The 16582-nt window shown below is 40.0% G+C and overlaps 1 protein-coding gene across 1 annotated transcript in view; it reads right to left on the bottom strand.

The window, feature by feature from the left end:
• Positions 1–16578, bottom strand: part of LOC112961296 (solute carrier organic anion transporter family member 5A1-like) — a gene marked incomplete at both ends in the record, with an annotated part of 63788 nt that extends 47210 nt beyond the window's left edge. Inside the window, one exon of the mRNA XM_026056306.1 lies at positions 16047–16578. Coding sequence (XP_025912091.1) covers positions 16047–16578 — 532 coding nt within the window. The remainder of the gene's footprint in view (positions 1–16046) is intronic.
• Positions 16579–16582: the final 4 nt, after the last annotated feature.

Below are 16582 nucleotides of genomic sequence, written 5' to 3'. Positions count from 1 at the left end.
ATCATAAATGACATTTTAATAGAAAGATGTAAGATCAACTTTCTGTATTGTTATCCCACATAAAATAATGAAGCTAGCCTGTGCTACAAGCTATCATGTCTCTGAGATACTATTTTAGTTACTCAACATATGGGCCAGATCCTGAACCTGTGGTCAAGCCAGTTTCAACTTTCTGGTAACAGAAATCCAGCCTAAGAGTTGCAAATATTTGGCTAAAACAGAGGCATGTCCAGTCAGCTCCATGGCATCTAACACCTCCATCTGCTCATAGCGTCAGTGTGAGGGAATAGAAAGGAGGTTAAATTCTTGTATCAAGTTCTAATGTTTAGAAAGGGAACAGGAATGGCGGGGAGGGTCATCTCCAAGGTACCATCGATTTTTTTTCTTATAAAAGTAACTATGATAAGAAATTTCCAGGCTGACACAAAACATTCTTAGTTTTGAACGGTATAATTAACCCCCCAAAAGAGCTATTTTTTCCTCATCAGTGTGAAATGCAACTGAATAACGTAAATACAATAATCATTTGAGGTCCAGGTTTAGGATCAAATTCTACTCCATCTTCAATCTGTAGAATGTCTCATAGTCGGCTGAAATACAGACCAATATCCAATATCATATAAAACCAAATAGGTTTTATATTTAGTTACTAGTCTACCTAAGCATATTAATGAATAATGTACTGCTATTAATTACAATATTACCTTAAAATTTATATTTACAAGTGTATAAGAAGCATATTAATGTAAAACGTACTGTTACCTACAAGGTGGAAACTTCAGACATTCACAATAATATATGAAAAAACTACACAGAAAATATTCTTAAAATATTCATACAGTAACTGACAAGACAGCCTCCATTTAGTCCTACAGCATTCCATGCCACTTTAAAAACAAACTTAGACTTCCTCCTACTGATGATGCTAATCATCTCTCTTACAGCCATCTCGGTGAGGATAATGGAACAAACTATTAAATTTTTTCAAAAAAGAAACAAAGGAGAAAGAGGAAGGAATCTGTTCCTTCCACTAGAGATGTGCCAAGGGGAAGATAAGTCATGATTCCAAATATGATAAAAATGAAAGTCCTCTCTTACAAAATACTAAAAATACATGAGCTATTCAGCTAAATATCTCTCATTTCAAAAAACGTAAGAGTCAAGTAGTGATGGTTTTAGGCAGTTGTTAAAAATTCATGCGTATAACATAAGATGTTTGCTACAGCTGCTTCTCTTCAATCTCCAAAGAAACCACTGGAGACAGATGTGACTTAGGGCTCCGCGTTTGGTTTCACATGACATGTAATTTGGTCAAGGGCAGGCTGCTACACTGGGGGTGGTCCTGAGAGCTGGACCCATCCCAAGCCCCCCAGTCTATCCCCACTGCTGGCAGCCTGGGGACAAGCTGGGTGAGTGAGCTGGTCCCAGCTAAAAACTCTTCCTGCCCATGGTAGTGAGAGTGTTTTCAGCCAGATAAGCCAGTAGGTCTGATTCACACTGTAGCCACAAAATCATTAAATTCAGAGCAAGGGAAAGGGCAACAACATGTGTTTGCAATTAAAAGGAAAAGGCAAGGAAGGGAAAAACCTCCCTTCTGGTGGCAGCCTTCATTTACACCAGAGTGACATGAAAACATATCCGCTGGCTGACAAAGATAAGGTACTGCAATAAGGAAAAAGGGACTGGGGAACTGATTCATGTTGAAATAACCCTTTTTGGCATTATAGTAACATAATATTGATGCTACTAAGGGTATTAAGAAGCCTGTAATTCAGGATTCAACTATTTATGTTCATTTACCAGATCTGTGAGTTATTATCATAGTATTACTAAGATTCAGCTGGGGAGAATCCCAGATGACTAGGGAATTGAAGTGTTATATACTTAAAAATTCATCAAAATAGGAAAATCCAAAATCCAAATGTTTTTGTTCAGCTTTTTGCTTGTGACATAAATAATCATTAAACACTGTGACCCTAATCCAGTACTTCGATTTATTCCTTGGAGAAAGTATGTAATTACTTTGATAGGTAACTCTTTGGCTGTATAATAATATGCAATAAGAATACTTTAACTCCACAATATTTGCAAAGCCTGAATGTATTTAGTTACAGACAATCTTCACAACAATATATTAAATGCAATTTGATACAAAAGTTGGCTCCCAGAACTGAACAATAAAGCTATTTGAACAGATACCACTTATCCGTAGAAGAAGTGGCACAGAGTTACCTAAACATAGGCAAGTCTAAACAAAACTGAAAAGCCTGTGATGGTCCCTTATAGTTATCCTAATTGTCTGTGATTCCAGGTACAACTCAAACTCTGTTATTATTAGTGGTACTGCACAAGCAGTAAGTCAACACAAGAATCATCCTTTTATTAATATACCCTGCTGAAACCCATCACTGAAATATTTACAAAATGTCAAAACAGGTAAGCCTGAAGTTACAGGGATGGTATTCTCAATGTGAGCAAATGCAAAAATTCTTGATCTCCTAGTAGAGTCTATAATATACTGGATGAAAACCAGAGCAAGAGGAGATACGCAGACAGTGGTCTTCAAATAGGACATTTTATGGATTTTTCACCCAAGAATGAATGCAAATTGAAATGAAAAATAGGAACTGAGAATTAAGGTGCAAAAATGCATCTCAAAATTTCAAGCTATGCAAATAAGTATACACTGATAACCATTTTTTCCATAAAAATGCCATCAAACTCAGATTAAGAAAAATGGCACCACTTTCCCAAACTGTTTTCATAACGTAAAAGGAACCCTGCTTTATTTTTCTCTGACTGGTTTGCTGACTTGACAAATTTTTAACAACCCATTATTTCACATTACTTAAATAAATTTGATATAAAAACCCCAAGAGGATTTATTTGCAGTTTAAAAAATGAAAAAGCTTTACAGATCTGATCCTGCTCCCAATCAATATCAGATACATTCTCATCATGTTCGGTGGGAATACAAATGTGCCTTATAGATAGCTGTGATTTATTAACTTTTCTGGAAAGCTTCTCTGAATTGAATGTTCATTAGATGCCAGATGTAAGAACCACAAGACCAAGACAGCAGGAAGCTATCATGACTCTGGCCTTCATAAGCACAAAGACATTAATATTAAATAAATACCTCCAGATCTTCCTTTCTGCTCTAACTCTGCTTGTTGCATAGGTAATTGCTTCTGTCCTCCAGTACATGCTTACCCTGTGTGCCCTGCTGTATAGCAGCGAACTTCGTGTTTTCTAAATAAGATGAACAGCCTGCAGATAGTATGTCTTCACACCTTTTCAGGGTACCTCCTAAGACAGTTGAAGCATTTTATGCAGACTAGGAGATCTTACAGTTTTCCTTCTGAATTTATTAGGAAATAAGCTGAATTATACAACTCAAAATCTCAGTGGCCTTTTTAAAGCAAGCGTACCAGTTAGGAATACGCATACTAAGACGTCTAGATTGCAGTTGACATTACTACTGTGAAACATTAACAGGTCTAGCTGGAAAGAAGGACTTAGCTAATATAAAGATTAAGAAGTGCTAAAGAATCTAGCAGATACAAATGACAATACGTTTATCAGAAAAACAGCTCTGAACTGATGACACTGACTTATGCTCTATTATTGCTTGCTTCACAATCCCCCATAAGAGGATTACTGTCTATTTTGGCACTACATATAACAAGAGGTTGTACATATAACCAAGGGGTTGTATTAAGAGACTGTCTTGTATCACCACACCCACACAGATATTCCTCAAGTCAGTTCTCCCACACCAGAAAACAACCAGCTGTCAATTCTCCCAGATTTACACCATTTTGTTACTCAAGAGAATAAAAAGAAAAAGCAAAAGAGACAGCAAATCTTTGGGTTTTAATTTAAGAGGAATGCAGTACAGCCTAAATTCAAGGGCAGAACTGTATTATTTCTCAGTCTTCTGCATACAAGAATACAACACTGCATCCCACACTCTGTGCCCCAATTTCCGTTACCTTTCCAAGCCACTGGCAGCGCAAGAGCAGCAGAAGTAATCCTAACAGAGCAGCTAGGGACTCCGACACAGCAGCAAGTTACGCTACCATCTCTTCTAATATTATGCAACTAATTCTTCTAATATCTCTGGACAGGCCATGCAAACTGGGATTAATCCAGCACTAGAAGAGTTGCTCAGACCAGCAGCTGTACTTTGGAGAAATCCTTATGCCCAGAGCTGAGGTTTACTACCACAAAATAACTGCTCTGGGTATTTTATTAAAATAGACAAGGGAACCTTACTACCTTCCTAATATACTACACTGTTTTGTTCCTGTCAGGCCCAACTCAAACAAAAAGCCGCTGGCTCATCATGTAGGATGTCTATCTGCTAATATAAACCTCACGGCTATCAAGTTCCTCTGCCACGACCATTCAGCAGTGCTCTCACTGTACCAGTTACCTCTTTTCCTCCTAAAGGAAACTGGTCAACTCTGACACAGTACTTAGAAGACATGAGTAACCTGACTTGGGCAAACAATAAATATTATTTCTCACATATCCTGAAACTATGACATATGATGGATCTTTTCTTTAGCCTCTGTAATACTCAAATTATGTATAAAAGCAAACAGCACAACTCTGAGAATGAGAATATTAGTTTTTCTCCAGAGCATTGGACTGTATCAGACCCATGGTAAGCTCTTCTTTTTGTAGGATTTAATTTGGGGGATGAGGGGGAGGAAGAAGGAAATTGGGATGGAGGGAAATTAATTACAGATCTATTTGCTCATAAGCAGTTTATTTTTACCTTATCTGAACACTCCAGCCTACAACTTAAAATGTTACTACTTACCAAAAGAGTAATAGCTACTCTAACTACATCAATGTAGGGAACTTATATTAGTTCATATATTCTTCTGTTTTTCTCTGGTAAATTGAGTCTCGTAAATTGAGTCTCTCCTTTAGCTGAGAAGGTGTAACTGCACCAAGGCTTCTGACTCAGCAGGTTTAACAGCCTTTTTCCACTCCTTTCCCATTAGCTGGCTTGGCGAGGACTAGTCAATCAGTTTTACCTCATTTGTCACAGAAGGCTGATCTTTTAATTATCACAAATGCATTAATGGCCTGTCAGATAGGCAGCTGCCTTATTCAGTCTTGGGGGGGGGGGGTGTATTTCAAGGTGAAATGCCTCCCTTCTTGCTGTTTGTGGTGCTTCCAACTGTCCAAAGTTGGAGCAATTACCCATAAAACCCAGTAAGTACAAAAACCTTCCAAGTCTAAGCAAAACTCTGTTCCTAAAACATATCAAGTAAGACAAAGAGCAAATGCTAATGAGGTCAGGACTTTTTTACCTGCTGCACAGGCTCAGGTGCAAAAGTAGTCCTAAATTCGGAGGCTCCCGTTTTAGAAGTGCTTATCTTCCTTCTCTTCTTCCAGAGCTTCTGGAGAAGCCACAGGAGTAAACATATGGCTATTATTGCCTATTCGCAGCTACTTTCCTTTCCTTCTGCAGCCAAAGGAGCTCACACAAGTCAGCAATATCCTTGCCATTATAATCACTGCCCTGGGGAAATATTCAGTCACGGAGGCCCATGAATATACAGAGCTTCTAGAAATCAAGACAGCGTGCTTGCTATTTAGGAACTAATTTTAGAGTATGGCTCTTCCTTCAAGCATCAGTTCACTCTTTAGCTCTGCCTTTGAAAAATTATTTAAGGTATGGCATTACATTACAGCGATGCAGAACTGAGTTCAGAGCCTTTTTATTCTCTGTATTTAACAGGACTAACATCCCTCCAATTGCAATGCAGGTGCGGTATCAAAATACCACAAACTTGTCTCAGACAACCCTAAAGCCCACTTCCTGTCCTCAGTCACGCTATTAAAAAGAAACTTAATTTTCTAAAGTTCCTATTTCAGGCCAATTATGTAACTTACCAGCTAAATGCCTGAATTTGTGTGTATCAGCGCTAACATACTGCACACTTAAAACCTCGTGTATTATCTATATTCCCCCATGATGACAAAATTTCCCTGGGAATGCCCTCACTATTTCTGTCACTAGACAGCTGTATTAAATCAAGCTGATAAGAACTGCCCATCAGGTTTACAGAAATTAGAACCCACAATATTATGTAGTGGCTGAGTGTAGCTGAGTATTTTACTTTTTGAAATGGGAGGGTTATTACTGAACTTATCTGTACTTCAGGAGATTACACTCACTATTAAACTTCTATTTCACTCACTGGAATGAAGTAACAAACTGAAACATAAATTCAGATTAAAAATTCACACACTGGCAGACTATTTTGTTATTATTTTTAAAATAAGCTCCTATAGCTAAATAGCTAAAATAAAACTACTGAAATCTCAGGGATTCTACGGTCCATGGTCCGCACACTGGCCTGGAGGGACACGTCAGGCAAGAGCGGAAAATATTGGGCTGGGGGAAGAACAGCGTTGGTGGAAGCAAAGCTTCACTGTACTTTCCATCTTCAAAATTCCTCAGCTTCACCAGGGGTTTTCCAGGACTCCAGAGAAACTTAAAGCAGCATCTTCAGCTCTTCTGATGGACTCGGCACCAGCAAGCACCAGCTGGTCCAGGCCCTTCTGCCTCTGCCCCACAGGCACCTTGGACCACACAAGAAAAGAGGCACTGACCGTCCTATGCTGCTGGCACCAAACCTTCCCTTCCCTCTTTCTGGTGCTCATCTTCCCTGGTTTTTCTTTGTTTGAAAAGCAAACCGCACCTAACCAGCATTCCTTTTCCTCAGGGTTCATTTCTAATAAATTTCACTTGTTTTTGACTTGCTGTTTTTGAACCTGTGAGCTCATTCCTTTGGGACCTTTGGTGGAAAAAAAGGTAGTGTTTTGAGTTGTCTTACACATAGCAAAATTTACTGAGTCAACAGCTCGGCTGAATTTAGCAATTTCTCTTTAAATATAGAGAAAACTTAGCACACTGCAACATCAGATAATAGTCTACAGAGTATTTCCTTTAGATATCTTCTAGACACAAATGAGGCTTGCTTAACACATTCTGTTTTGAGTAACAGGTTAGTCAGCCACCATAGTGTGCTCAGAATTATTTTACAATTTGCTCTATTTTATCTACACAAATGCACTCCTTAAAGAGACTTCTGGCAAGGCCTGGTTTTCAGATTTTAATCTAAACAGGGATTGAAAAAAGGAGAAGGTGTAACTAAGGCACCTGAGCACCTGGCTTAGCATACTGGCACCTTTGAGTCCTCCTACATGACACCTAAAGTAAAACATTGTGAACAAATGTATAATAAATACTGCGGTAAACTACAGCAAGTGTACAAAACAGGAAATATCATGCCCTTGCTAGCAAAGCCTCTATCAGAAGATACACCCAGCTAATATATGGATTATCTGAAACATTACGACTCTAGGGGATAGTTTAATTAATGCAGAACAGAAAGAACACAACCACAGGAGAATCTGTCCAGGATCCACTTTTTGCCAGTTTTACCAAGAAATTGATTGAAAGCAGACAGATAAATGTGGAAAGTAGTTCCTAGTAACAAAAGCTTTCTAAATTCAATCAACTGAAAAGCAGGTACCTAGTTTCAGAGCAGCACTGGATTTCAAAAAAATAAATGCTGATATACTCTTCAAGCTTTCATTCTAATTCTGTAAGCACTGAGGATAATAGAAGTAGAGGGTATGAAAACTGTCAGATTGAAGGCCCTACTGAGGTTGGTGCAATGGGAAAAAAGTGTTAAAATCAATATATGCAGGGAAAAATGGGAGCAACCAAAAATACACCAACAAGCCAATTAAAGAAATGAAAGTTATTGAAAAAGAAGCTATATTGAAAATGGAGACCAGAATCAAAAAAGAACAGAACAGGGGTACAGAATTAGCTAACACGCAGTACTGTTTTGCAAGTACTTCATAAGTTATAGTTCACGTCTATTCTCTTTCAGTAATTTTTATGTCAACTTGTTCAAATCACAAGTGTAAACATACACTTTTTTTCCAACTGCCTCTCTTCCAAACTCAGCATGATACTAGTTAAAACATAATTTATTCCAGAGTACAGTGTTTTTCACTGGTGTAATGTGCCTTCGCTGCCAAGTAAGCTGTTTACCTACATGAGAATTACTGCTTTCAGATTAGACTATCAGGTGTAATGGCAGCATAAAAATAGCACTTGAGTTTCTGTGTTCACACTTCCCCATTTCTCAAGTAAGAATAAGTTCACTTATTCATGCAGAAGAAAAGGAAGTGGGAAAGGGAAGGGGAAAGACCAGGGTTCCCTAGCTCTCCTGTTAGCACTACCCAGCGTAGCGCTACCCGGTGCATATGAATTTCTGGCCTTGTGACAGCAGAACAGATGCACAAACTCCCAACTGTTCAGCTACAAAGAAGGATATGGCCCGTAGTTCTCTCTGTTGCAATATACTGACATATTCTTTCCCACCACGGAAAATGTTCTCTCTCTTTTTTCTGGGCACTGGGAAGGGGCTGAGGTACGGATCTAGATGACTCAAGTGAAATGAGCTTGCATACATACTGCAGAGCAGCCCTTTCTCATCAGCTTTGCTAACTCCAGCCAATGTGACCAGATAGTCCAACCAAGTTGTGCTAAAAGCACTGCAGTGCTGGGGGCGGGGAACAAAAACAAAAACATGGACCTATCTCCTAAATTTAGTTCAGAGAAACAATCAAGTTATAACCCAAATTGACTTCATTACAAAGACAAGTTCTCAATGAAACTACGATCAGGACTCAAAAGGCAAACAGTTCTTTGCTTCTTGTGCAGAGCCATCACTTCTAGCCATTCCCCTCTTCCATCCACGCAGTTTCTGGGACTCAGCTTACAGCCCTAACAACTCTTAACATCCCCTGTAGCTGCTGATGGGTTTGCAGAGGCACCATGGGACTTGGAGCTTAAACTCTGGCAATTCTGGTGATGATTCACAGGAAGGATGATAATCCGGCTTGCTCTGCCCTCGGAGTCCAAGTGGAATCTTCCTTTCTCTCAGCTGTGAGACACATAACTAAAACCCACTTTTACCACTACAGACATCAGGAGTAACAACTACACCAGGAACTGATTGAAGAATGTGCTGTTTTTGTAGGGTCATGCATGTCTCACGATAGAATTGTTTTCAAAAGAAATATAAAAAGCATTTAAAAAATAAAAAAGCAAAACTGAGTCGATGCTTCCTAAGTGGAACAAAGGCTTTTTAAAATGCTACCAGGATGAAAAAGACTTAAAATAGATTAAAAAAGAAAGTGTGAGACTAAGGAAAGATTCTAATATGGTGGAATTACTTCTCTGCCCTTTTAAAATGAATAGATGGAACCCATTCCTCTACTTCAAGCATTCCTTGATCAAAATTTTTGGATGCTGGCCTTCATGGAGAAATAGCAGGTCAAGTCTGTTTTGTGTAATTGCCTACATTACCTATACAGCAAAGGAAGAAAGCTATATATCTTTGAATGAGATGGTAGAGAGAATTTCGGTCTGCTTAACTTTCAATTAACAAGTCAGCCGACTTCGTACTCTCTTTTGACTGTATAAACACTTTCATGGCAATTAAATCTAGGCAGTAAAGCAGCTACTGAATGACAGTAAAGGCAATCTAGAGGAAAGACAAAGCATCTCAATCCATTTAGAATCTAATCCAGCTGCAACAGTAGTAGTTTTGGTGACCCTTTACGAAATAGTCAGGATATCAAGCAGACTGATAAAGTTTCCAGGCACAGGTTACTTAGATACTAGATCCCAAGCCTTCAGTTCCTGGGAAAAGGTACTAACAAACTGTTACTTCAAGACCACTTTTCTGTCTAATTTTTCAAGCTTCACTGGGGAACTACACCCAAGCTCAGACATCATTAGCCTAAATCAGAATTACAGCAGAGCTCTAGAGAGAGGAAAGGTGCTGTTCTCCAAGAAAACAGCATTCCCGAGCAGGAGCAGGTGCAAAGTGAGCTTTCAGACCCAGAAGGCTGACACCTGACAAATGCTGAGTAATGAAAGCAAGAGGACCTGGGACTTTGGGGAGTTTCAGACTCCTGCATCCCACCCAAATTTTGTCATTTAATACGAAAGAAAACTGCCAATCAGAAAAGTATAACACAGGCCTCTTGTTGCCCTAATGAAGGGCAAAGCCCATTTTGCCAGTTACTTCAAGTGACCCTTTGTCACTCAGCTTAGGGGCCACATAGCTGCGTGTGCTTGATGCCGCAGCTAAGAGCAGAGGCACACCAGGAGAGCTCCAGACAGCATCCCCGCGGGGACACCACGCTGACAATGCAGGGGGAGGTACACCACTCACAGTGTTAAATCCCGCAGCTGCAAAACTTCAGGGGAAAGCCTGCCCACTGCTCTTATTCAACTCATTTTACGAACACATTAGTTGCATAGCTACAGAACCTTCCTTTCTCTAAATACTAAGAAAGATGGTCTAGGATTTCACTGTGAAGAAAATGTTATCAATCCCACTGCAGGGCAGGAGACTAAAGTGGAGATGAAAAGTAAAAATTACCTACTTCCCTTACCTCAGCTGTAATATAGGGTAGTAAAACTGCATAGCGGTACTTTAAATAATTATAAGGAACCATGCCCGATGCCTGATCAGCGTTTTAACATAAAAAATGTTACAGAAATGCCAGAAAAGCACAATACTGAACTGCACCATCTGAGTGCTAAACTGTCTGCACAAGAATACAGCATAATACATATACACAAGTCTTTTAAACAGACCCGCAGTCACTTCACTGGCTTCTCAAGATGCTAAGCCCAGCTGAGAGCACAGTGCTTTTGGACAACAGCTAAATCTGCCCAGCTGACTGTGCAAACAAAGCAAGGACAGGTTTCTACAGAAGACGGCTGATGGGCCCGTTTTTAGAGTTAGCCTTTGGATAAACCAAGATGTGGCTTGCGCTCAGATAAATGAAAATCCTGTATTTGAGGACTAACTCTCAGCATGCTGCTCTTTTACATACGAAATACAGCAAGCAATAAAAAACATTCAGCATTTTTGCCTGTTTCAGCTTCAATGTCCTTTTGATTCATAAAACACAGCCTGCTCACAGGGTTGTTGTAAAAAATGTTTGTAAACAAATGTTTGTAAGGTTTATCAACTGTGTGGATCAATGCTGAGAAAACCCTCTAGGAACTAGCCTCTCCCTGTATCGGATAGCATGAAGTATATTCAGCGTGTATCACAAGTGGTCACAGGCTGAATGGTGAGAACAAACTGAAATACCAGTCAGCTGTCTCACTCCCTCCAGACTGTCCCTCCTCATCATCTAGAAAGTTGATTCTCTCTTGAAAAACCTCAGTGATCTTACAGCATACATATAAAGGATCAAATGCCCTCACCAGGCTCCAGCTCTTGTCCTCCAGTGGCCACCACTCTTTGACGGCATAACCCCGAAAGTGGCCAAAACAAATCAATCCAAGCAGCACGATGATCCAGTGCTTCCCACACCTACATCCAGGAAACGGTGCATTGCAGACATCCAGTTCGCTTAACAGCCGCGCTCTGCCCCGGGACCCAGCGGGCAAAGGTAGAGTGTTTCTGACGAAGTGCATGAAGCTATTTGTCCTTCCCTCTCCTTCCAGGTGGGAAGTGGATCTAGTGGTCGATATAACTAGAAATACAATAAATATAACTAAAAGAATTATAAACATATGTACAGGCTTTTCAGCAGACTGTAAAAAAACATGACGGGTACACAGAGTAGGCAGTTGTAAAATACTGCTAAGAAGGTGATTTCCATCCAGAATACAGCCACACTGAAATGGCCTATCTAATGTTAGAAACAGCAGCCCACAAATGATCCTCGTGAAAACAAAGCCGAAGTCCAAGCGCTTTTGAAACCAGTCTAAATATTTATTCTTCCTTCAGGTTAGGAAAGGGCTTTGTTCTCGGGCTCTCATACCATGATCCGTACCAACCACATTTACACAGGTTTATCCAATTTTTCAGATATTCTCCCATAAAAGTTCTATCTTTGCATTTGTAACTATTGCATGTTCTCAAAACCAAGGAGAGCCTGCATTCAATTAAACTGGCTTAGACCTTTCCTCACAGCCCTTCATAACCAGCTTAGAGAATTCTGGAATCTGAAAACATAACATCTTCAGCACAAAGACTAATTCATCCACTACTCATTTTTTGGAGGGTACAGGTAAAAGAGATTCCTGACTGGTGACATGTATTTATTAATGCAATATTTCTGTAAAAACTAATATTGTCTTTCTATGCATAAATTTTCAAAGTAAATTCCTTTTTTATTGCAATAGTTATTTGCAAAACAAGCAAGATATTTTGAAAACTACTCAGGCACTATAATACTGCTAGTAAACCTCCCCTTTCCCTGTATTTCAGGAACAACTTTTACAATCCACGATACAATCACAAGGTAAACTCATAAAAGCTATTCAAGACAAACTACTGGATCCCTAGAAAACTACATTGTGTTTAAGTTAAGTTTTAGAATTTGACAGCAGAAACACCTCAAAGGTACAAAAAAGGACTTGTGAAATACAATTCAATTCCAAATGAAATAGATAGAATTTTACCCTAATGTAATTAAAAGGAAAAGCTGCATACATCAGGCAACAGACTACAGACACGCTACCTTGCAGCAAAGCATAGAAGGGAGAGGCTTTAGGAGCACACAAAAACAACACAGTGATTGCCCAGTTTTGAGAAAAAGTGTGCAATTACCATTTTGGATTACCTGTGATTAAGAGAGTCAGTTCTTATAGTTCCTAGGAATCTGTTATGATCATAACTTCTCTGATATCATACATTTTCTCACAGTTAGCATCATGGTATCAAAGCGTCTACAGGTATAAAGGGCATGAGGAAACAAAGGTAGTGCCGCCCTCACAAAGAAAAAGCTTTCTGCAGAAGAGTGTGCTTGCACATGCTATGCAAGTAGCCCAAATACATGCATCACTGCTTGGCACCTTTGTGCTACTAAAAACAACATACCACCTTGTAAACTGGCATTGTGCCACCCTGACAGATGGACTTAAGTGTAGGCAGCCAAGAGACTATGTATACGCATCAAATATGTTTTTTGAGAGCAGGACTTCCAGTCAGGAATGTCAAAACAGCTGTCCACATTGAGCTTGCATGCCTACACTTAAGAGGATATGCTAGTGCCACTTGAGCCCTGAGCTGGATTAACTTGAAAAATAAAATAGCTTCCACAGCCACATAAGGTGAGTTTTTGCAGAATTAGGATTGGTGATACTGAGGTGGTTTTACTGACCTGCAGTTAGTGAGCAAACTTAAAGACTTGTAAAGAAGTCTTAAAATTTGCAGCTCTGTGGAACTTTTATAACATGTATGCTTGTACACAAATGCTTCTCATTTGAATATATATATACACGTTAATTTTCATAGAAGAAAACAGAATGCAATGAAAGCATGCTTATGAACAAATATGCGAAGGACTTTCCATTTTGAGTTAGAGGATACTATTTTTTTCCCCAAACTTAACTGTCTTCACTGAGACACTCTCGTGTGAATCGGATCTGTTTCACCAGGCTTTCTTTTCTCTTCAAAACTTCCAAACTTCCACGGCCCAATACTACACTTTTCAATTGCACATGTGTACATGCATACAGGTATTTTACATTCTGATATCATTTGCATAACTTGCCCCAATAATAAAACCATGCAGCCTTGAGAAATGAATATTGCATAACATCAGACGTGGTGGTAACTGGCTGGCAGAGTCGTGTCCCAGCCCCATTTATTGGGTCTCCTGCCCGGCTGGCCTTGCTTCTACCCCTGCATCCATCCCTGCAGGACAGGGCACATTCCAAACCTCTGAGACCGTTCAAAAACCATGTTTGCTCACAGCAATGTGCCAGATGATGTTCTTCCCGCTCCCCTCCCCCCCCCAACTCAGATTTTATTTCTACCCCTCAAAAAGTCACTGGCCTAAGTCTAAAGAGAGATAAATACTCAAATCCTGGACTAGTTAAAAGTTTCCTCAGAATTTCACACTATTGAAAGAAAAACATAATGTCATGATTTCCAGTGGAAAGCAAAACTTACTTCTAGCCCTGTGTAGCTTAAAGACTGAAAGGAAGTGATATATTTTACTTAATTTTGAATGTGCTGTGTGTTCATTCTAATTCTTCTTCCTATGAGCCTTGCACAATTGGATAGCTGGTATAAATTTTTCATTTATACGTTAGTTGGATATCTAATCCTTACTTTTCTGAATCACAACATATGGACTTCAAATCTGTGAGGGTATTCCCAGTATAGCTCAGAGGTGAACTCAGCCCCTAGCTACCAGTCACATATGGTCTTTGAACAGCTGCTAGTGTCTTTTACCTTTGTTAACTTTAAGGGTGATCTTCGCAACAATTAACAGTTATCTGAATCATTTCTAACAATGTAACCGTGATAAAATTGTGCTAGGAGCACTTCAGTAGCAAGCACAGCTTCTCCAGCGCGTGAGGATATCAGAACCCTGACCTTGCTTCCCCCTTCGGCGAGAACTTTCCTCCTCCTCTCACCCTGCTCATCTCTTTCACCCTCCAGTCCTCCTCTGCAGCCACTCCATCTCCTCTTTTTCTTCCCTTGAGGTTTTTGAGGACCGTCTGAAAACATATACCAGCAAAAGTTTCAGTCCCCTTTCTGCAGTTTCAAACTACAGTTGCAAATCTCAACAAGAAGATTTATTTTTACTTTTTTCTGAGTGCTAATAAAGTTGATTCCAGGTTAATTTAAATTTCCATACCAGCTGACCTTTCTCAAAGTGGAAAGAGAGAGGGAAAATACTTTGTTGCCTGTTCAGTATTTCATCAGACAATATTGTGAAAATGATAGAAAAAATACAGGTAATACATATCTTTCCTTCTGAAAACCAACAATGCCTCAAGCTTTCTCAAGACACTGCACACAGAACTGGCTTGAAAACAGTTCGGGGAACAGTCAAATTGCTGGAGAACAGATCAAAAGGAATACTGATCCAGATCTACTACTGTTGCTTAATAAGGTGATTAAGCACACACCAAGTGTATTTCTTTCATGAATGTCTATTTTCCACAGAACGATTACCTCCAAGGTTATCCCCAAGATCGATTGAAAATGGTAATGCTGAGCATCCAAAACCGTTTAGTAGTTCTCTCAGACCAGTAAGTGCCTCCCCTTATTTGAAAACAATTTGATGGAGTAAGTGAGATTCTCACAAAATCACCTAAGATACTAACACAAATTCAGAGGACAGTGAATCTTCTTATGCATTATGCACACTGTAAAAAAGTTATGGTGTTAGCTATAACCTCTAACTCCCAGAAAAGTTTGGTACTCAGTTATCTGAGAAACCCCTTTCCGCATCAGGGCTATCAATGCGACTATCTGTACCTGCCAAAAGCAACGTGCTAGTTATTAACAGATAGGAGGACTGTCACCTTGTTAAGTGTCATTTGAGCTCCTGTAACTGAGCTCTTAACCCTGGAGGTTTTACTTACTGTTTTATCAACGTTTTTAACTCATTCTTACCTCCCAGATGATTTACTAATGACTGCCACAATTCATCGCTTGTTAAAGATAAATAAATGCTGCAAAAGTAAAACACGGCAAATCTTTCGAAGTACTTATAAAACATTATTGTTATAGTGACTTCAGGCTAAAGGCAGGCTGATCAAAATTTAGAAATATATTGCTTCTGTATTAGCAAAAAAATTGAAGGGGCATGGTTAACTTTAAAACTGCTCTCTGAAGAGGTTACCTGCTAATGTCAAGTACTGAAAAGCATTAGAGAAAACAACCTTCTCTGATTCTCCGATGCCTTCTCCCGCATACTGGAGGGTGCGAGCACAGTCACTTTTATGCTCACACTCCTAGTTTCACCTGTTACTGCTGTTCACAGTTCCATAATAAAGGGAAGAAAACATTATAAATTAGGAAAGCATGGCAAGTTTACTTCAAAAGGAAAGCCTAGCACAAACATAGCACAGAAAGCGCAGGGCAGAAGTACCTTTAACTAGCACCTCAGAAAGACGTGGGTTTTAGCGTTTCAAAGCGCCCTTTACTTAGATGCCTTACCTAGGTAAAGCGAGGCGTTTTCTTTCTTGACATTGTCATCTAAGTAGGTTGGTCCCAAGGTATAGATGGGTGTCGAGCCCATGCCAATGAGGATTTGGGCGCAAATGAATAAAGCTACATAGAGGGAGTGATCGTTTCCGCCAGAGTCCTTGACACAGGCAGGCGAATCCGACGGCTCTTTGGGGGTGTTATTGCCAGTCATACACAAGCCCTCGTTACTGACGGAGGAGTTCAGTTCCTGGATCTGGTACGGCGGAGAGATGAAATGAGGTAACGAGAAAAGCGCAGCCCCCAGCGCAATGAAAAACCCGCCGACAGCCAGCCAGAGCGGCCTCCGCCCGCGCCCCCCAAAGTAGCTGATGAACACCACCACCACTAGGCTCCCGACGTCAAAACAGCTGACCAGCAGCCCCGACTCCGAGCTCTTCAGACTGTATCTCCTCTCGATGGTGGTGATGACGCTGCTCAGGTAGCCGGAGACCATGAGGGACTGGATGAAGGTCAGGAAGCACATGCACACCAAGAAGAAGCGCGAG

This window comes from Apteryx rowi, unplaced genomic scaffold, assembly GCF_003343035.1.
Source record: "Apteryx rowi isolate R43461 unplaced genomic scaffold, aptRow1 scaffold_130, whole genome shotgun sequence".
Lineage (NCBI taxonomy): Eukaryota > Metazoa > Chordata > Aves > Apterygiformes > Apterygidae > Apteryx > Apteryx rowi.
Note: the sequence above shows the minus strand (reverse complement) of the source record. Positions and strands in the feature narration are given on the sequence as shown.